The 21,318-nt window shown below is 54.5% G+C and overlaps 1 protein-coding gene across 2 annotated transcripts; it reads left to right on the forward strand.

The window, feature by feature from the left end:
• Window positions 1-866: 866 nt before the first annotated feature.
• On the forward strand, window positions 867-20,602 carry Traf1 (TNF receptor associated factor 1). Of its 2 annotated transcripts, none has more exons than XM_077108634.1 (9): window positions 867-946; window positions 3,475-3,611; window positions 3,839-4,207; window positions 5,853-5,937; window positions 13,150-13,215; window positions 13,656-14,066; window positions 15,441-15,618; window positions 17,181-17,329; window positions 19,400-20,602. In XM_077108634.1, exons 3-9 carry the CDS (start codon window positions 4,068-4,070, stop codon window positions 19,616-19,618), a joined length of 1,248 nt encoding a protein of 415 aa, XP_076964749.1. In that variant the 5' UTR covers window positions 867-946; window positions 3,475-3,611; window positions 3,839-4,067; the 3' UTR covers window positions 19,619-20,602. The 2 variants fall into 2 exon arrangements, with proteins under 2 accessions (XP_076964749.1, XP_076964750.1); XM_077108635.1 differs by having other exon boundaries at window positions 902-946; window positions 2,016-3,611.
• Window positions 20,603-21,318: the final 716 nt, after the last annotated feature.

Raw genomic sequence — 21,318 nt, forward strand, 5'->3', positions numbered from 1 at the left:
GTCCTCCTGTGCCAGAGCCTCTCTGCTTCCATCTGGGCTGCAGTCCCAGCCTGTCTGCCTGAAACTGGAAGACAGCAGCTCAGCCTCTAATGGGTGGGAGACTTACATACACCCCAGGTTAAAAGAGAAAAGCAGAAGGTTGTTCCCAGTTCTAAAACTCCACCTTACAGTCAAGACAAAACAAACAAACAAAACAGGGATCATAACACACAAAGGGAGTTTCATGGGTGTCCCTAGGAAGGTCAAACAAAATCAGCAAGGTGGGCGGCCTCCTCCACCCTGGGCAGTCTGGCCCGCAGGAATTAGAGGTCTGATAAAAGAGGAGACCTGTCAAATCAGTGATTCGCAAACAATATGTTTTTTACCTTTTAAACTCATATTCTACACCAACGCTAATTTCCATAACTCTTTTGATTCATGTACATAAATTCATGGGGAACAAGTAGCCGTGGGTGTGTGGGTGTGCGTGCACACCCGCTGTGTTTGGATCAAAAAGCAGAAACGATTCCTCCATACAACCAGTTTTGTAGATGCGCAGCGCCTAAGGGCGGGCTGCGTCCTGATTGCGGCCACTGTCTAAACTTGGGCAAGCCTGGCAGTGCTCTGGGCTCTTTGCAGGAATCCACGAGCCGGTGAGACTCGGGGGGGGGGGGGGGGGGGGGAATTCCCTCCGGCGAGGGGCCGCGGCGGGTCCAGATCCCCGGGGTGGGCGCTGCACCGGGCTGGCACGCGGCGCGCGGAGGAGGGGACTGACTACTGCCAACGGGAGCTCGGCGCCGGCCGCCGGCCTCAGTTTCCCCGTTCGGGGAGCGTCCGCCCGGCCCCCGGGGCGGTCCCCGGAGCGAGCGGGGGCTGTGGGGACCGCGGCTTCCGCCGGCCTGGCCACGTCCTGGGCCGCCCACCGGAAGCTCCCGGCCGGTGGCAGGGAGGTCGTGGCGACGCGGAGGTTGGTTGCCTTCCCCCCCCCCCCAGCCCGGGACCGCGGGGTGGCTCCGGCCCCGCCAGCCGCGCACGCCCCAGCTTGCGCTCGCACGGGCGGGGCTCCCCAAGTACCGACCCTGGTACCCGCGCTGCCAAGCCGGTCCCCAGTTCACGGTCCCGGCCCTTCCTGCGGGCGCCTGGGGCACCCCTGGGGCCCGTTCGTCCTGAAACAGACTCGGGCTGGTCTTTCTGCAGAGCTCTGCGCGCATCTGAAATTGTGACTGTGGTGAAACGACGGTCACCCGCCCTGGGGGGCGTATGGGCAGGGCTGGGGGCGACAGACTGGCCACCGGCATCGCAGAGCCGGGCAGCAGGGGCTGGGTCGGGGACGGCGGGGCGCGATGGGATCGAAAGCCCTGCGCCCGAGGGTGGCCCCTGAAACTTCCCAAGGGAAGCCGAGTCTGGGCCCAGCGCGCCCCGGGACCAGTGGGGAAGACTGGGGACTCTGCGTGCGCGGATCTCCGTGGGTGGATCCACGGAGAAGAATGGATGGAGGTTCAAGGTGGTAGGGAAAGTGGGCAAGGAGACCGACGGAGAGCAGCCGGAGACGCAGGGAGGACTCCATCCAAAGGCGGGTGCGGGAAGCCAGGAAGGAAAGGATTCCGGAAGGAAGGGCCAGAGCAGTCAGTAATCTTGGGGAAATGGTTCCCAGGAGACTCAAGCACCTGTGTAGACAGTCTTTTCTAGAGGGTCTGCCGAGAGGGGAGAAAAAATAGTTGTGAGAGGAGGATTTGGAATGAGGGTTAACAATTTTAAAGCACATGTGATTAGAGCAAGGCTCTGGGCATGCCCTGGAAGCTAGCTGAACCGAGGACCTTGTGCTTCCTAACCTCTATTAACCTGCGCTTATTAACCCGAGTCACTGATTAACCTCTCCCTGCCTCAGTTCGCTCATCTGTAAGATGAGGATAATGGTGATAATATGTGCCTCTGCGGGGGGGGGGGGGGGGCATGTGAAAATTAAATGAGATGGTGTATGTAAAATACTTAACAGTGCTAAAAAGTAATGCCTTTATTTTTTTTTAACTTATTAGAGCAGCTCGGGCATATTTTGATGCTGTTGGGATGGAGCAGCTAGAGGGAGTGGATGACAACTGGCCTCTCAGAGGAGACAGAAAGGGATGGAAGCTGCATGGAGAGATAAGGCTTGGGTTCCTCTTCTATCCCAAACCAAGGGAAGGAGGGGCAGGTGGGAATGGAGGAAGTTTGCATGTTGGGGCATGCAGTTAAATGTCTGATAATTTGAACTAGAGTGGTGGGCTGAGAGTGCTGGGCAGGCTCAGGGGAGGGTGGAAGTCCTGATCTACACTGCGGCCATAGGACAAAGTGACCTCTTTGCCAACAGCCCCTGGAAGCCCAGGAAAGGTGGGCAGTTGGGTTTATTGAGGGCAGGATGACAACATCCAACCTGCCTTGCCCACTTGGGAGGCTCAGATTAAGTTGACAGATGGAAAAATACTCTGTGTGATTTACCATTTTCATCTTCTTCCCCGATTTTGAGGAGTCAAGGGGCTATGGCCATAATATGAGTAAAATGTCAAAGCCTTCTGAGCACATCACTTGGACTATGAACTGTGTTCTACTCTCACCCACCATCTCATTCACTCATCATGAACAGTTGGGTGAAGCGGTATCACTATCCCCATTTTTATAGATGCAGAAACTAAGGTTCAGGGAAGTAAAGCCCTTGTGTAAGGACTCTTAGCTAGTAAGTGGTAGATCCAGGATCCCAACTCAGGTCTGTCTGACCTCAAAGCCCCCGACTGGAAATCACTTTGAATATGTGCAGAAGAACCCCAGTGGCAACTCAGTGGAATAGACAGATGTGCAAGGGTCATCTTTTCCATTGATCAGCGAGGGGAGCTCGGCTTGGAGGCTCTACCCAGCTGCCTTGCTTATGACTCTTCTGTGGCTGAAGAACTCAGACCCTGGAGACCCACAGCCCTGGTGCAAATCCCACTCTACCACTAGAGACTCTGTGACTCCAGACCAAGCATCTTGCTTCTCTGAACCTGTGTGTGACTGCAGAAGCATTCCCAGCAGGTTGTTGTATGGATTGGAGGGAGCAGACCGCCCAGCACACAGTGGACGCCAGGAGCACGGTTCCCACGGTCCACTTTTCCTGCAAATGTGTCTACATTGGCTACTGAGCCCCACTCCCTAAGATCTTTATTTGTTTAGTGCTTTCTTCTCAGAGCAGGGAAGTGGTGGCGCCTGACCCGAGCATGTAGCCACCTATGACTTCCTGAGTGGGGCTGTGGGGAGAGGGCCCAGCGGAGTCTGAGGTCCTAAGGCCTTGGACTTCAAAGAAGGGGAGGGCTTTGTTTGTCACTGTTGTGACTGGTGCAACATGCCACCGGCAGGGTTGGGCTGTCAGAAGAATTTCTGCTCCCTCTTCTAGGCTTAGTCACAGAGTTGCCGAATCCTAAAGCCCAGAGACAGACCACCGGTTGAAACTTGCTTTTTTTTTTTTTTTTTTTTTTTTTTAAACAGATGGGGTAACCAAGGCCTATAGTGAGAAAGTGACTTTTCCCTGAGGTCACCCAGGTAAAAGTGACAGGGCAGAGCTAAAGGACCTTGAACCTGAATTTGGGACCAGCCTCCAGGACCCTGGGGATTTCCACCAGAAGGTGAGCATCCCACTGAGAATTTTACACTGCTCAGAGGTCCCAGGGGACAAGACAAGTGGCCAGCTGTGGCTTCTACCGATATGCCCCAGGGAGGAGGCAGAGGAAGCCAGCAGCAGCCTGCGGTTCTCAGGGGAACTCTGGCTCCTGAAAGTCTGTGACATGCTCCTTTTTCTCTGACTCGTTCTCTTGCTCTTTCTCACTCTAAAAATGACTGGACACTCCTGAAGCCTTTGGTCACCATGCAGGGGATTTTTCTCACCACGAAGGGTAATTCCTGCTCCATCCCTGCTGTGACTCAGCTGTGACGTTGAACTACACACAGCCAGAGAGGAAAAGGTCAAATCACCAGAGACTCTGCTCACCAGAGAGGGTGGCCCAGGCCAGAACCCTCCTCTCCTCTCCCCACGGACTCCACAGGGCTGCCTTCTGGTCTGGAGCAGCTGGCACAGCCCCGAGATGGCCTCCAACTCGGCCAGCAGCCCCCACCAGGCCCCTGATGAGAATGAGTTTCCCTTCGGGTGCCCTCGCACTGTCTGCCAGGACCCACCAGAACCCAGGGCCCTCTGCTGCACAGCCTGTCTCTCTGAGAACCTGAGGTGAGGGGACCAGAAACAGAGGGTGGGCAGGACGAAGGTGTTGGGGAGGGACCCCTGATGGAAGGGAGGCTGAGAGGAGCCAGGGACGTGGGACAAGTGACTATACCTCTCTGGGCCTCAGGGTCCACACCCTTTTCTCCTTGACGCTGCTCCTGTGGCTGTGGGTACAAGGAGAAGTAGCCACAGAAAGATTTCAGCCCCACAGCGTCCACACTCCAGGCCCACCTCTGCACTCACTGTGGGGCCCGGGGCAAACTGCCGGCGTCTCTGAGCCCCAACTTTCTTGTCTGTAAAGCAGTTTTCTGCCTTGCAGAATTGTTACAAGACCTATGAACAATACTCAAAAAAGCTCTTCTAATATTGAGTATTCAGCTCCTTGGTGAATGACAAATGGTTCAACAAATATATCTCAGTACTTGGCTGGAAACCCCTTAAAGGGGACAAAGATAAGATAAAAATACATATCTATGTAGACATTTATATTTAAAATTTGAACAACTCAGAAGTGTATGACATCAGTAGTACATCAGCATCTTGTCCTAAGCAACTGTTATGCACCTGCTGTATGCCAAGTACTCTTTCCTTATGCCCTCAGAACAACCTCCAGGGGTGAGTACTATTGTAATTCTGTTTTATAAATGAGGACCCTGAAGCCTTGTAGAGAGATGAGTTCAGCTTGCCCCAGGTCAGTTTCCTGGCATAAATGTGCTCTCTCGAGCAGTCATATGCTGTGACCATGACCTTTTCTTTTGGGCTTTTCAGCTTAAGGTGGGAAACCTGAATCAAGCTGAATGAAAATTTCAAAAGTGACAGAGAAGAGGGAGGCAGGAGGTGTGGGAAGGGGGCAGAAGGTCCCGAGAGTGGAAAGGGCAGGTGGGGGAGGGAAAGGCACAAAGCCCCTGCGCACAAAGAGGCTTCTGTCCTGCTCAGAACTCATTCCACCCTTGGCCCATCCACAGGCCTCCAAGGCCTCAATTTTCTCACCTGTAAAACGGGTCAAGTCAGTAAAAATCACCTGGGGACTTCAGAAAAACACAAGTGCCCATGTGTGACCCAAGTCAGAATCGGACACCCTGTCCTAACTCCATGCTAGATGATAACCGAGACCCCCTTCTTGTTCTAACAGGCCATGATCATCTGTAATCACCAGATATAAGAAACCAAAACACAATAGAAGGTGCTGAGAAGAGTGACTTAATTACATGTCCTCAGTCCCTGTCTGAATTCCCAGAGCCAGTCATATTTTGGAATTCAGAATTTTTTCACATTTTAGAATTCAGAATTTTTTCACATTTTAGAAAAGCAAGTATTATGTAATTCTTCCAGCAGGGATAGGGGCATCAGCCTGTAATCAAGCACTTTAATGTTTCTACAATGAAACATACAAGTAGTCACATCAAGTGGGACGAGCAAGGGTCAGTTCAGGTCAGGTTTGGCTGCCAAAGAATTTTCCCACAAACCACAGAAAAACATGGATGCCCCAGGCTTTGGAGGCTTGAGAATGGCGGCTCCAGGATTCTGGACCTGTGTGACCGCTGCTGTCAGCCACCATGCTGGGCAACGCCTGGGCTTTTAGAGCTGCCAGCGGAGTAGGTGGTGCAGGGAGTGAACGCCACACTCAGGGCATTTGCTCATGTCTCCCCAGAAACAGCCCAGATGGAATCTGTTCCAAATGCAGAGGGGACAACCTCCAATCTGAAAGCCCAAGGAGCCTTCTGACTCAGGAGAAGGTATGTTGGCACAGCCAGGAAAGAGTATCTGTCTGTTCTCTTGATTTGTTCAGGTTGAGGCCAACAAGGCAGCTGCCCAGGTATCCCCTGACAGGTGCACCCTCTTTTACCTTGAGTCTGGACTGAATTCACTTTATGAGCAGCGAGGAGATTGGCGTTCACCGTGGGGAAGCGTCTTCCCCAGAGCCACCTGGCTGGTCTGTGATAGAGTTAGGCTGAGAACCACGGTCTAGACCAGCTGTCCACAAATTGTGGCTCCGGTGCCAAATCCGGCCACCACCTGTTTTTGTACAGCTCAAAAGCAGAGAATGATTTTTATATTTTTAGGTGGTTGAAAAAAAAATCAGAAGAAGAATGGTATTTGGGGATCCATGAAAAGGACATGAAATTCAAACCACTGTGTCCATAAAGTTTTATTGTCCATAAATAAAGTCACACCCACCATTTACATATTATCTGTGTGGCTGCTTTCTCCTTGCAATGGCAGAATACTTGCCACAAGACTTCAAAGCCCAAAATACTTATTCTGAGGTTCTAATGGAATAAATTAGCCAGCCTCCTGATGCAGGGATAGACCGTTATCGGCCCCCTCTTAGGCTCTGCCAAGCTGTGCATCTAGAAGTAAGAGACACCTTTAAAATGTGAGGGGCGAGGAGATGTTCTCAGACAGCACCATCTAGAACTCTGTCCCTGCAAACTAGTAGAACTCTCCTGGGTACCTGCACAGCCCAGAAGTTTCCACATCCCATCCACCGGTTTATGAAAAAAAAATTTTAAATAAGCATAGTGGGCTGAGGTTGTAGCTCAGTTGGTAGAGCACTTGCCTAGCACATGTGAGGCACTGGGTTTTATCCTCAGCACCACATAAAAATTAAAAAAAAAAAAAAGGTATTGTGCCCATCTGCTATAAAAATATTTTTTTAAAAAAATAAGCATAGTGAATTTTTATAAAGCTAAATTATCTCCATTTATAGAATCAACACTATTCTGAGACTGTGTCCTTCCTGGACATGTCTTTGTATAAACAAAATTCAATAGTAGATGATAGTTTTTGGTAAAACCTTTACCAGGTACAATAAAAAGATAGCAATCTTTATGTTAATGTAATCTCCCAAGTAAAGCAACAAAACTCTCGTGGGCCTGTGAATGCAAACAGGTAGGAATCACTGCTCAAAATCCAACCCCCTCATTTATTTGTGAGGCTGGCATTTGAAGATGGTTTTGGATCATTCACTGCATGGCTGGAGGCAATTCCCAGGCGCTGTTTCTTCCTCTGTAAAGTGAAGATGTCAGGTTGGTTCTGCGGGGCCTTTGCAGTATCTGTGATGTCCAGGCTATGGGTCAGCAGCTGCCCGGGAGCTTTTCTTTGCATTTGCTGAGCCAAAGGCTGGTGCCTCTCCCTTCTCTGTGCTGGTTGGTTCCTGATGTTCAAAAAGTTCAGGGGAAATTCCTGCCCTACCGCGCTCTGGCTTGGAGGGCTCTCCCGAACCTTCCTCAGCAGCCCTCCTGTGGCAGGATCAGGTACACTTTCTTGGGCCGTGTAGGAAGGATTAATTTGAACCACTGACCCATAGGAGAACTTCTTGAGCCTCCCATTTGGCTGTCGTGCTGGAGAGAGGCTTAGACTCTGGGGACTCCGAGGGCCCTGTACAACCCAGTATGCAACTTGCTGCCTTGAACTAAATGGCGCGACGTTTGTGGTGGAGTGATGGGTATTCCAACAGGCTCTGGGCATAGGGGCGAAGGCCTGTTAGATGCAGGCAGACCCCCCCGCCCCCCCGCTTCTGGCTTCCCCACCCAGCACAGTCATCTCTGCCCTGCTGAGAAGGAGCTGGTGGGGCTGAGTCAGTGGGCTAATCACCTGCACAAAGCCACAGAGTGGAAAGACTAGGGACTCCTCTGGCTCCTGCCCCTGATGGGAATTTTGGGGGACTTTTGACCAAGGGAAAGCAGGTGGTTATCAGTGGATACTTTGCATCTGTTGGCCTGTGTATCTGGGGGAAGCCAAAAAGTGGAGACAGGGTAGAGAGACTGGGCTGGAGACCAGGGGAGCAAGGCCCAAAGGTGCCCACCCCTGCAAACACGCCGTCCGCTTATCAGCTTGTCTGTATCCTCTGACTTATTAGATCAATACCTCCCTCAGAGGGGCCCAGAGTCCTGCTCCGGCACCTGGTGTAAGTCACACGTATTAGAGGGTTAATGTGACCTGGTTAGAGATTTGGTTCTTGCCTGGAGTCATCTATCTGAAGAAATAACAATGAAGGATGAACCAGTGAGTGGAAAAGAACTTTGTGTGCCAAACCCCCACAATGGGAGTGTTTCTCTCGCTCCCTTCCCTCTCTGACCCATTCACGAAGGTCAAAAGCAAGCTGGCATCTGATGCCAGGGGCTTGCAATAGTGCCTAACTTTTTCTAGAGTCTGAAGATGGTAGGCATTTGAGCTGTCTAGTTCAATGTCCACCCCATGCTGGACCCCTGCCGTGAGGCTTCCTGTCCTTCCAAAGACAGGGAGCTCATTACTCTGTGAAACCTTTGTCCATGCTGGGGGACTCTGACAACTGCAGTGATTTTTTTCTTTACTTATGCTGAGCTAAAATCTGTCTCCTGTGAGGGCCACAAAAGGCAAGTCAGCCTCCTGTCCCCAGGGCCCTTCCTGATCTGGGGTGGACACATACCACATCCCTGTTGCACCTGTATGCCTCTGGGGCAAATGTCCTCCATCTGTGTCCCCTGAAGTGTGATGCCTGGACATGAACCCCTGACAGTTTACATCTGTAAGCTCACTGACCGACGGGCATCCTGTGTGGTGGGCGGTGGTGGTGTCCCTACTTTACTGATCAAGGCCCAGGGAGGAAGAGATTTTGGCATCTGGACCAACATCACATAGCAAGAGGGAGGCAAAGCCAGACTCCAACTCCTGCTCCCACCTCCTACCCTGGTGGCATCTTCTCTATGCGGTCTCCAAATGGGGGCTTACCCATCCCCCCAAAATGTGTTGTGCGTGCATCAGCCTTAAGTGCTAGAACCCACCAAGTGCTGTGGAGGACAGGATTGACTAGGGCCACCTTCAACCAGGAGAACCAGGCAGGGCTTCCTAGAGCTGAGGACAGCAGAGAGGGAACAGGCCCAGTTATAGAGGAAGGGCAGAAATGGGCAGCAATAGACAGCCAAGTCCCCCTGGAGCTAGGGTGCCTCCCGGTCAGCACCAGCTGAGGCTGAGCAGAAGCACACACACACACACTCACACACACCCACACACACACACACACCCATCCCTGGGCCTCCAGATCCTCGGCCAGTCTCTGTGCCCAGTCTAGTATGGTGGGCAGCACCTGGCACATGCAGAGCCTCCTTGTTCCACACAGTGGCTGCACAGAGATGGCCCTTCAGCTCCTGGCACCCTCCTAACACATTCTTTGGGGGTTCCCAGGTCCCTGAGTGTGGGCCTCCCACGGGGACCTTCTGTGACCCGCTCACAAAGGGCCTGGGTACCAGGCTGGTGGGGAATACCCACACCCAGAGGCTCCTCAGACACAGAGGGCACGGGTTCCCCGGGGGCTGGCATTCTGTTTTCTCTCTTTCTGTTTCCTCCTCAGAGGAAATTCCACTGCCAACTTTATTTTGAGCAATTTGCAAGTAGCGAAGTCATTCACGTAGGGTCCACTTGTGGCTCCAGGCGGACACTGGGGTTGGCCTGGGACTGATCCCCTGTTATTCCTCTGCAACCCTCTGTGCCACTGGTTCCTGCCTTCAGGTGAGGTGAAGGCTCCGTGATGGGGAGAAAGGGCCTGGACGTGGCCCTCAGGCTCTGGGCTGTACTCACCTGGCCCTGTTGCCTCCATGAGTCCCTGACCCGCCCCCCCGTCCTCCTCAGAGCCCTGTCCCTCTCGCAGTGCTTAGGCCTCCAAAGCCACACAACTCAGAAAGCAGCACAGCCTCGCCAAGGCTTGGAACTGTGGGAGGGAAAACCCAGACTCAGCTGGCGGCTCAGCCCAGTCTCAGTCTACGTGAGGCGGCAGCTAATCCAGCCCTGCCTGCTGCCAAGGACGGTGCCGGGACCCACGAGACAGCATGCAGAAATGCCTCGGTCCTCTGTCATTGCAGGACGTTCTGGGTACACACACATCTAGGGACGTTCTTACCCATCTGAAGAAATCTGTTAGAGTTTCATAGAATTCGTTGCCACAAGCTTGAGTCGTGGGGGTTAAAAGAGATGCATGTGCTACTGGGTAGAGGCCGGTCATCTGCAGGAAGAATGTGAATACCAGTCATGCTACTGCTAATGGCTCACGTTTATTGAACGTGGTATCAGGATGTGCCCGGGACGTCCGCATCATAATCCTGAACCTGTCGGTGGTGCTCGTGGCTGTTCTCCACTAGGGCCGCCTTAACTAAGCACCAAGGCCGGGTGGGCAGACCCCGGGCATTTGTCCTCTGAGTTCTGGAGGCTGTGAAGTTCCAGACAAGGTGCTGGCGGGGCTGGATTCCTCCTTGGCCCCTCTTTGGTTTGTAGGTGGCCGTCTGTACTTGGTCTTCTGTGTCTAAATGTCTCCTTCTGGTAAGGGTACGCGTCCGATGAGGCTGCACCATATGACCTCATTTTAGCCTGGGGCCCTGTCTCCACAGTCTCACATGCTGGGGGGGGGGCTAGAACCCCAACATGTGAGTGTCGGGGACCCCTCAGCTCATGGCAGTGGCAAAAGAAGGCTGTGGCTGTGATTAGATGCAGGATTTGAGGTGGGGCAACTACTCGGGCTCCCTGCGTGATCACAGGGATCTTCCCAAGAGGGGGATGGCAGTCAGCAAGCCATGCTGTGCACCGGCTGTTGAGGTGAGGGAGGGGACACCAAGCTACGGCTTGAAGCTATGGCAGCTGCTAGAAGCTAAAAAAAAGAAGAAAATAGATTCCCCACTACCACATCCAGGGGAAACGCAGTCCTGCCATCACCTCAGTGTTAGGACTTCTGGCCTCCAGAAGTGTAAGATATTAAAATTGTGTTGTTTTAAACCATTAAACACTCCCAGAATTATTTTGCAAGAGATAACTGATGCTAGCACACATATGTAGTATCTCATTTAATCTTCACAATGACTCTAAAGGCGGGCACTGTGATCCCCAAGTCACAGATGGGGAAACTAAGACAGAGAAGTCAATGACTCTCCCAGGGCCACCTGGCTAGCATGTGAAGGGACAGAAATTTTGTATGCTGCAAACCCCAATCCACACCCCTAAGCCCTTAGACTCTGAGGAGGGAGTGATGGCTGATGAGACAGGGCAGCCTGGCTGATGTCCGAGGCCCCTGGGGTCACCCTGCCCCTCCTCCTCCAGGATTCGACTGGTCACAGCCCACACCTGTACACACGTCACAGCGTGACCCTGATGTCCGCTTGGCGTTTTACCCCAAAACTGGCTTTCCCTGCTCATCCACACCGTAAGGGCTCTGCCGCAGAAGGACCCACCTCACTCAGGGGACGCTCCAGGTTCCACCGCCAGCATGGCCACTGTCACCTTCTTGCCCCTCTCACGACTCACTCCAAGCTTCGACCTTAGAACTTCCGAGGCTTCGAATCGTGGACGTGCAGGACTCGCAGACCCCGAGATCCCCCAGGTCATGTGCCCAGCTCCCGGGCCCCTCGGCATCAGGCTCCTGCTTCCCACCTGTCATCAAAGGGACCTGTGAGGAGAGGGGCTCTGTTGCCGCTGACTCCCCAGAGCCATGTCTCCCTGCCAAGGCCGCCCTCTGCCTGTCTCCCATGAAACATCTGTTTTCTATTTTTTTTTGGCTGGGAACAACTTGTCCCTGAAGCCCAGGACGGTGGGGCAGAGTGGGCCCCGACTGGTGGTACACAAGTCCCAGGCAGCTGCTCATAACGCCCGTGGCCCTCTGCTTATTTTCCCCGTGCACAGGGATGACTAGTGTCCTCCTCTGTTCTTCCAGATCCCCTTTCACTGTGCCCCACAAACTCGTTCCTTCGAATCAAAATAATAAAGCTGTTGAAAAGTTGAGCTATTATTTACATGCAGTCAGATTTACTTGTTTTAAGTATACAGTTTGATGAATCCTGGTTAAAGCATAAAACCATCTTAACGGTAGTTCTGCCCTGGAAAAAGCTGTCCGTGTCCTTGCGCCGTCTCCTCCCAGCTTGGATCAGCAGCCCATCTAATTTCCACCACTGTAGCCTTGTTTTTTCTAAAATCCCTAAGAATGGAATCAAGGGCCCAGGGGGGGGGGGGGGCCTGCACCTGTAATCCCAGCAACTTGGGAGGCTGAAGCAGGAGGATCACAAGTTGGAGGCCAGCTTTGGCAACTTAGCAAGATACTATCTCAAAAAACTGAAAGGACTGGGCACATAGCTCAGGGGCCGAGCACCCCTGAGTTTAATCCCTAACATCAGGGGGGAAAAAAGAGTAGAATGGTATGTCATCTTTTGTTTGACTTCTTTCATTTAGCGTAATGTTTCAGGTTCGCCCATGTTGTCTCCTCTGTTACTATTTAATTCCACCTGGTGGATGAGCGGTGTTCTGTAGTATGGATGCCCATTTTATTTATCTGTTCACCACTTGGTTACATCAGATTGCTCACAGTTCAGGTCTGTTCTGAGCAGAGCTATCAAGAACATTCACCTACCCGTCTTGGGCTGGACCTAAGTTATCCTAGAAGGATGGTTCAGCCTGAGAAGGTGCCTCCACAGTGTCTGAACCCAGGAGCACGAGAAAATTCTCCTGCTTCCCTTCCTCACCGAGACTCGATCTCGTCACGGCTTAATTTCATCTGCTCTAGCAGGTGGGGAGTGGCATTTCACTGCGGTTATAATTCGCCTTCTCTGATGACTGGCGACACAGAGCGTCTTTTCACGGGCTGATTCGTCATTCTTTCGTCTTCTTTGGTGAAGTAGCCATTGAGTATTTTGCCCCCAGACCAGTGGGAGCGACCGCAGAGTGAATGATGAGCATAGAGCCGTGTGCAAGGGTTCCTGTGGTGCTGCTGGAGATGACAGCAGGGGCCCTGGTTCTGTTTTGAAGGAAGGTCATAAAAGGGCTGTGGCTCAGAGGGTGGAAAGGAGTTGTCCAGGCAGAGGGAACAGCATGTGCAAAGTCATGTGCCCAGCCCACCTCCTGCCCCGATGGAGCCTGGTGCTGTGCAGAGAGCCCTAGGGGTAACCACAGGGATCCCCATAACATGTTCTCAGTGACACTGTTATTATTTCCAGGTTCACCCTGAGGTGGCTAAGGCTGGAGTCGGGTGTCCCTTTGCAACTATTGGCTGCTCCTTCAAGGTAAGCATCTGCGTGTGAGAAAGGAGGTCTGTCCACTCTGGTCGTGTCCGCTGGGTCTCCCTTCTTGAACCCCTCTGACATTTTCCTATAACATCAAGCTGCTCCTCTGGATGTCCCTTACACCAGTGACTTTCCAAATGACAGGTCTCTCTGTTAAGTCATCATAGTGCTCAGGGAAGTTCTTCTTAATGTCTCACCTAAGCCTTGCTGCAGGTCATGAAAGTGACCCCCATGCCTCTCTCCATGGTACTGACTTGGGATTGTGTGGCAGGGAAGGATGGCTCTGTAGAGGCTGGGAGGCATGTGGTTCACCATGGGCGCATCTGGTGCGGGGTCCTCCTGAATCCCTCCCACAGCACAGAGAGCCACTCCCCTTGGCTGGGGAAATGGGTCTGACTTCCTGGGTGGCCTCTCGAGTAATGGCCTCTGCTGTTCGGCAGGGGAGCCCGCAGGCCGTGCAGGAGCACGAGGCCTCCTCCTACGCCAGCCACCTGAGCCTGCTGCTGGGGTTCATGAAGCACTGCAAGGCCCAGCTGGGCCCTGGCCTGGGCTCTGGGCCCATGGCCCTGGAGCAGAACCTGTCAGACCTGCAGCTGCAGGCGGCCGTGGAGGTGGCGGGGGACCTGGAGGTGGACTGCTACCGTGCCCCCTGCTCCGAGAGCCAGGAGGAGCTGGCCCTGCAGCACTTCCTGAAGGAGAAGCTGCTGGCCGAGCTGGAGGAGAAGCTGCGTGTGTTCGAGAACATCGTTGCCGTCCTCAACAAGGAGGTGGAGGCCTCCCACCTGGCCCTGGCCGCCTCCCTCCACCAGAGCCAGCTGGACCGTGAGCACATCCTGAGCCTGGAGCAGAGGGTGAGCGTGAAAGGCCCTCAGGGTCAGCTCAGGGAGGCCCTGCCACCCATCACCACAGCAGCAGGCCGGCCTCCCCCTGATATCCACAGAGCAGAGGCGCCCCGTCTCCTGGGCCCCAGGACCTTCCAGGCAGAGCCCGGGGTCAGAAGCCCCAGTCAAGGTCAACCCCAGCCCCATCCAATGCTTCAGTTCCTTTGCCGAGCTGCTCCTGGGATAGGGCGCTCTCCCCCGCTCCGGGCAGCTCATTCTGTTGCTGGACACTTTTCACTATTAGAAAGTTCTTTCTTCTACTAAGCTCATGTCTCTCTGTCTCCCCTGCACTGTTCCTAGCCCTTCCCCCTGACCCCGGGTCCACAAAACAAGTTCAGCTTCAAGTCCCTTCAGAGACGGATAGTCAGTGACTATGTCCTGACCAGCCTTTCCTTCCTTAGGCCAAATGTCCAGGGTCTCTCCTGTTCTTCAGAGCCTGTTGTTTCCTGTGGTCTTCACATGCATGGGCTCAGTCTCTAAAGGATCATATTTGCTTGGAGCCAATATAATGGTCCCAGGTCCCAAATATAGTGGTCCCAGGTCCCAGACTGACTCCAGTTAATCCACCCATCTGTCTCTTCCTTTATTCCAGAGCTGATACTTTTCCTGTCATATCCAGTCACTATGCTAATGTTGCTTTTTATTTTGTAGCAACACTACATCATTGTCTCATACTGAGGGAGGCCTGGATTTTAGTTTTGGCTCCACTACTAACTTGCAGAGTAGCTCTAAGCAAGTCACTTTCTCAGAACCTCGGCTTCCCCATCAGTAAATCAGGGGCTGAATTTTCCTTAAGGGCCCTCACTTCAATTCCTGGCTCCTTCACCTGAGGATAGTTTTGTTCTTTCAGATTTCGTTGGGAAATCCCACTAGCAAGGCTGGGCACTGCTTAGAGTGGCCAAACAAAGCCTTTATTTATGGAACTTGCCGCAGGGAAAAGGTACATCTCCTGAGGACCTTGTCTTCTCCCCAGCAAACTTCCTGGCTGTCCTTTTACAGGCTGGGACCCTGCCAAAATGAACACGGATGAAGTGAGCATAGGCCCAGCTGGTGGGAAAGGCAGGCAGTCAGGCCTCCCAGACCACGGTCAGAGCCTTGTGAGAAAGTGGAGGAGAGGCCAGCTGAGCGAGGGCCAGGGGAGCTGCTTCCTGATGGATGACTAGGAGCCCCTCGCAAAGGAAGGGAAAGGGACTCCTGGCAGGAGCCGTGCCAATGCAGATGTGTGTGCCCCGGGGGGTGGGGAGCAGGACAGCAGGTCAGGGGCATGTCCGCTCCACATCCCGCCATCCCCACCTTGTCCCCATGCGGGGCTCCCGTGTCCCTGCCTGACTGGGCTTCCTGCAGGTGGTGGAGCTGCAGCAGACCCTGGCCCAGAAAGACCAGGCTCTGGGCAAGCTGGAGCAGAGCCTGCGCCTGATGGAGGAGGCCTCCTACGACGGCACCTTCCTGTGGAAGATCACCAATGTCGCCAGGCGGTGCCATGAGTCCGCGTGTGGCAGAACCATCAGCCTCTTCTCCCCAGGTAACAGGGCACAGTGACCAGGTGGTCAGGAGCCAGTGCTGAGACAGTCCGCGGGGCCCATTAGGCCAGGGCCCAGGATCATGCTGGGACCGGGGACAATGGGCATGCTGTGCCCTGACCTCTGGCCCTCAGCCACACAGCAGTCAGTGGTTCTGAAAATAGGAATAAAAATCCTTAACCCGGAGGCTTTCTGTGTGAAAGGAAGGGCAACGTGAGCCACAGCCCGTGCAAATGAGGGGGATACTGTGGGACCCCCCACCATGGAGAGCCCTGGTCTGCAATTAGACAAGGAGGGAACTGGGTCAGACCCGCTCGCGCTGGTGTCCGGTTGGTCTGACTGTGGGCAGCTCGTGCGGGCGGGTTGTGTGAGGGGAGTCGTTCTTGCTTACTGCTGGGCCCTGGGTTTCCTTAACTCACTGACATCTGTCGCTATAACAGTGCATGTCCTGTGCATATAACGCTCCCATTCCTGTATACGTGGCTTCGGCCCCATCTGCACTGCACCGTGTGCTGGGGACTGGGCCACCACTCAGAGCCTCGGTCACCTGGTGCCCATTTCCCCGACATCATTCTGTAGTTGAACAAACTGAAGCCCAGGAAGGCTAGTTCCCACCAAGGCTGCGCAGAAGCCAGGTGTGGAGTGTGTGCTTCCCCCTCCCCCCGCCCGCCATGTCACTCCTGTGTGTCCAAGTGAACAGGGAGGGGCCAAGAAGGAGGAGGAGTCCCACCGGTCACCTTCGAAGCTGCTTCCCCCCAGGAGACTGGGACAATGGCGAGGCAGCAGAGTGCTACACCCCAGAGCAGGACCAGGTCCCAAAGCTGTTTCTTCTGCGAGGTGGACCTCTTCATGAGGTGGCCTCACATCCTGTCCCCAGACCTTTCCTCCTCCATCTTTCCACAGAGGGGACAAGCCAGCTGTGCCTCAGGCTTCCTGCTCCACCAACACCCAGTGATGAGTCAGACTGTCAGCCTGCCCCTCCTCCACCACTTCCTGCCTGCCCCACACCCTGCCTCTGTCCAGGGAGGTGCCACCAGAGCTGCCAGCTGTGGGAACTGGCTCCAATGGGATGGCCTTTAGAGCTGCCCGGGGCGAGAGCCCAGCCATTGGCCTAGGACAGCAGAAGGGACCAGTGTTGGGAGGTGGGTCCTGCTCTGCCCCCAGCACCCAGTAGTCACGGTAGCCATTCTCCTTCGCGGGCTGGTCTCCAGGATCACATGCAGGCTAGTGAGAGTAGGGTTCTCCAAGAGGGTCCTAGAGCCAGAGCTTTTTCTCTGGTATCCCTGGAGAGTTTATCAGAGTGCAGATTCTCTGTCCTCACCAACACCACAGAGCCAGAGCCCAGGGCAGCCCTGCATCCGTGATACAGAAGGCCAGCCGACAGCCATGAGGCTGCCCGACCTCGGGGAGCCCATCCCTCTTTGACTCACTCATTGAGAAGGCGGCTGGGCTCCCACGGAGCTTGCCTTGTTCTGAGCTGCTGACCCTGGGCGCGCCTAACCGCAGTGCCCAGGTCTCCTCATCTCCACCTCCGGGCTCTGCTGACCCCTGCTCTGCCTTGCAGCCTTCTACACTGCCAAATATGGCTACAAGCTGTGCCTGCGGCTGTACCTGAATGGGGACGGCACCGGGAAGAGGACCCACCTGTCACTCTTCATTGTGATCATGAGGGGGGAGTACGATGCTCTGCTGTCCTGGCCTTTCCGGAACAAGGTATGGGCCTGGGCGAATGTGGGGGGAAGGGCAGACGACCTGTGTAGCCATGAACTGGCCGAGTGACCTGGGCACGTCCCCCGCCCTCCCTGTTTCCAGTTCCCCCTATTTTAAAACAAGAAGCTGAGTTTGGATCTAGTCAAGGCTCCCTCCAGCTCCCTGAGCCCAGCAGCTAAAATGTCCAGAACAGTGAGCTCCCCAAGGGCAGGCGTGTGCGAGTGGAATTCACAGGGTGGCCTGATAAGGAAAACATCCAGGAGGAGGTGCTCTGAGGCTAGGACGGAGGCGGATTCGCCACCACAGTTAAGATGACCAAAATCCAGAACACTGACACCACCACATGCAGGGGAGCCCACGTGGTGCTGGTGGGAATTCAGAATGGCGCGGCCACTTTGGAAGACAACGTGATAGTTTCTTAAAAAGTTAGCATGCTCTTACCCCACGATCCCCCAGTCATGCTCCTCGGTGTCTGCCCAGAGGAGGTGAAAACACGTCCCGGATGTTCGTAGCACCTTTATACCTAACTGCTGACACTTAGAAACAAGCAGGGCATCCTTCAGCGGGAGAACGGGCCAGCTGTGCCTATCCAGACAACAAAGCATTGCTCCGTGTGCATGTGCTGTCCAGCCACGGAAGGACGGGGAAGCCTAAGGGCGTGTTGCTGTTCAAAGAAGCCAGTCTTGAAAAGCCAGTCATACTGTCTGATCCCCACTGTGGGTCACGAAGACAGGAAAAAAGATCAGTGGTTTCCGGTCGGTAGGGGAGAAAAAGGAAGGAAGAGATGGAGCGCAAAGGATTTTTGAGGCCCACAAAACTATTCCATATGATACTGTGATGATGGACACACGTCCTCTACACTTCTCAAAACCCACAGAATGCACCACATCAAGAGTGAACCCTAATGTGAACCATGGGCTCAGGTGGCCAACAGGTGCTCGTGCAGGTTCATCTTTGGCAGCAGATGCACCTCTCTGGGGCAGGGTCTTAATAGTGGGAGAGGTGCCAGTACCGTGTGGGGGATGAATAATCTCTGCACTTTCCTCTCAGTTTTGCTGGGAATTTAAAACTGCTCTAAATAATAGTCTATTAAAAATGTTCAGGGCTGGGATTGTGGCTCAGTGGTAGAGCGCTCGCCTAGCATGGGCGGGACCCAGGTTCGATCCTCAGCACCAAATAAAAATAAAGGCATTGTGTTGTGTCCTTCTACACCTAAAAAATAAATTTAAATAAAATGTTTAAAGAAGGGTCAGGAGAGGCTGGGTATCCCTGCAGGTGAACAGCAGCATCTAATGAGGGGAGGTGTCAAGGCTGCAGAGCTCAGCTGGGGTGGGGAGCAGCCAGGTGGGTCTGGGTACGGGTCAGTAGGCATGGTTCCCAAAGCTCCTGCGGATGCTTTAAAAACACCAGCAACTGAGACTCGCTCTAGCAAGTGGTAAGTGCTGAGCATCAGGACGGTTAACCCTCCCCGAAGGGATTCTAACCTGCAGCCAAGTTAAAGAACTGCTTCAGTAGGAGAAGCAGCTTCAGTTCCCGACAAACATTTCAGGGACATGTGCCAGGGAGAGGGGTTCATCTGCTTCTTGGGAGAGCACACATCTGCTCTGTGAATACCAGAATTTGGGTCAGTGTCACCGGGCTTTAGCTGACAGCCCTGTCTGTTCCTGCCTCTCTGCTTGGACCCAGAGGTTCCAGCTGTAGTTGTTGAGTCAGAAGTTTCTGAGCCAAAGGGCCCATTTAGGATACTAAGTCCAGCCTCCTGCCCCACCTTCAGCCCCCAACGGCCCAGGAAACCTGACTGTGGCATTGGGACACCCTCCAGCCTGCCTGCTGGGTGGGACAGCTGATCCTAATCCTAGGACACCCCCTGAATCTCCCCAGAATACCAGGTGCTTCTGTTTACAGGGGTCATGCTGTACCCTGAGGGTGTCCTTACATGGTTTCTGTGACTCCTAGTCAGACCCAGCTAAGTGTCACTGGGGCCACACAGGCAACGGGCACGGAGCCCCCCACCTGGGCCTCCGAGCCCCAATGCTGCCCAGGCCTGATGTCTCACCTGTCCCTGCCCTGCAGGTCACCTTCATGCTGCTGGACCAGAACAACCGTGAACATGCCATTGACGCCTTCCGGCCCGACCTGAGCTCAGCGTCCTTCCAGCGGCCTCAGAGTGAAACCAACGTGGCCAGCGGCTGCCCGCTCTTCTTCCCCCTCAACAGGCTGCATTCATCCAAGCACGCCTACGTGAAGGACGACACCATGTTCCTCAAGTGCATCGTGGAGACCAGTGCTTAGGGCAGGCGGGGACCCTGAGGGAGGACCAGCTGAGACTGGGGGCCTGGCACCCACCCCCCGGGACACAGGATGGGCCAAGGCTGACATGATCTGCGCAGGACCGGCAGGTTCACCGTGGCTGCTGTCAGGATGGCATGACCTTGGGCTGGGCCCGGACAGGCAGAGGACTAAAGGAGGCGGGCGGGGTGCTCCCATCCTTGCAGCCTGTGCAACACTGGTAGGCCCAGGAGCGGCTCCAGCCTGAATGTTGATGTACCCCGAGGGGCGCCCAGTGAGCCTGAGCAGAGAAGCTTGCAGGATAGGAGGTCTCTGCAGGGCCCCAGTGGAGAACTGGCCACATGATGTCTCCCTGCTCAGGGCCAGAATAAGGACCAGGGGAAGGGGCAGGAGCCAATGTGGGTTCAGTCTGTCCAGACCTGGACTGAGATCCTCGTCACTGGAGGACCACGTGAGGGAAAGGGCATCAGCCTGGGAGGCTGCATTTGTGGACCTTTAATGTTTCTTAGAGCCAAGGAAGCCCCATTCCACACCTGCTGGCCCAGGGCAGCCTAGTGCCGCAGAGACTCCTGGGACATTCAGGAGCCTCCCGCCCTTGGGTCCCTCTGTCACCTTCAGTGCCACCAGGCGGGCTGAGCTGGCCCACTCCTCCCCCTCCCCTGGGGCCTGGAAGCTCGGTTTCCCCTGTGAGCAGACACAGCCCCTGTGTCTGGTGTCTCCGCCAGCTAGCGCCCCCCCCCCTTCATAAGACCAGGTCACTGCAGGTTCCGGGGAGCAGCCGTTGAACACGGAGAAGGGGAGGGGGCAGAGACCGCTTTCCACTTCCCCTGCCTGGAGGCCCCCGTTGTGGGGCTTTCCAGAATCCTGTGTCCAGTTCCCTATCCAAGTTATTCACTTCTCAGGTCTGACTAATCAGGACCGCTGGGCACCGGCAGAGGTGGACCTTTTAAATATGTATAACAACCAAAGAAAGAATGTTTTTTCAAATCTCTTTGAGGTTTTCATCCAGTATACGGTCGTGGTCATCCCAAGCCACACTTGAGAAGGCCGTCACTGAGCTGGAGGTGGTACGGCCAGTTTTGCGGGTGGCATCAGAGGCCACTGTGCCACAGGCACATTCCCCCTCAGCCTCAGTCTTCTCCTTTCTGTAATGGGGAGACCCTCCCCAGCCTGCCTCCCGTGGTGGGTTCTGTGATAATGCTCAAGGGAGATGACACACAGGAGGGGCTGGAGAGAGGAGCCCCTGCGGCTTCCTGCCCGTCACAGTGAGTTGGTGGCCCTTGCTTGTCTTCTCGCCTCCCACGGGCCCTGAGACTTCCCATGCCACTTGGGGCATCGGGTCAGGCCCTGACCCCTCACCCCTGCAGCCCCCCGATGGCTTACTGGGGCTGCGATTGACTTCAATCCTCAGGGCTTTGGGTTCTCATTCTGTGAAATGGGTCATTTGCCTGCCTGTTTCCCCTAGCGCAGGATCTGGGAGATCAAAAGACCTGACAAGAACAACTTTAGGGGAGGAAAAGCGTATTTGGTGCTGTTGGTTTCAGAGGTCTCAGCTCCATCCTCTGCCCGAGGTGACGCAGAGCATCATGGTGGAGGAGAGCATCTCAGGACAAGGCAGCAGGAAGCAGAGAGAGAGAGACTACTCTGCTCACCAGGGACAAAATATATACGCCAATGGCATGTCCCCAATGCCCCACCTCCTC

The sequence above is a fragment of the Callospermophilus lateralis genome, chromosome 2, assembly GCF_048772815.1.
Source record: "Callospermophilus lateralis isolate mCalLat2 chromosome 2, mCalLat2.hap1, whole genome shotgun sequence".
Taxonomy (NCBI): Eukaryota; Metazoa; Chordata; class Mammalia; order Rodentia; family Sciuridae; genus Callospermophilus; species Callospermophilus lateralis.

What these genes read in the sequence shown, in the direction of transcription:
- Traf1 (XM_077108634.1), top strand. Translation starts at nt 4,068, where the DNA reads ATGGCCTCCAACTCGGCCAGCAGCCCCCACCAGGCCCCTGATGAGAAT. An exon ending in TGTCTCTCTGAGAACCTGAG is followed by an intron (nt 4,208 to 5,852) that starts GTGAGGGGACCA and finishes ATGTCTCCCCAG; the next exon opens with AAACAGCCCAGATGGAATCT. An exon ending in GCCTTCTGACTCAGGAGAAG is followed by an intron (nt 5,938 to 13,149) that starts GTATGTTGGCAC and finishes TATTATTTCCAG; the next exon opens with GTTCACCCTGAGGTGGCTAA.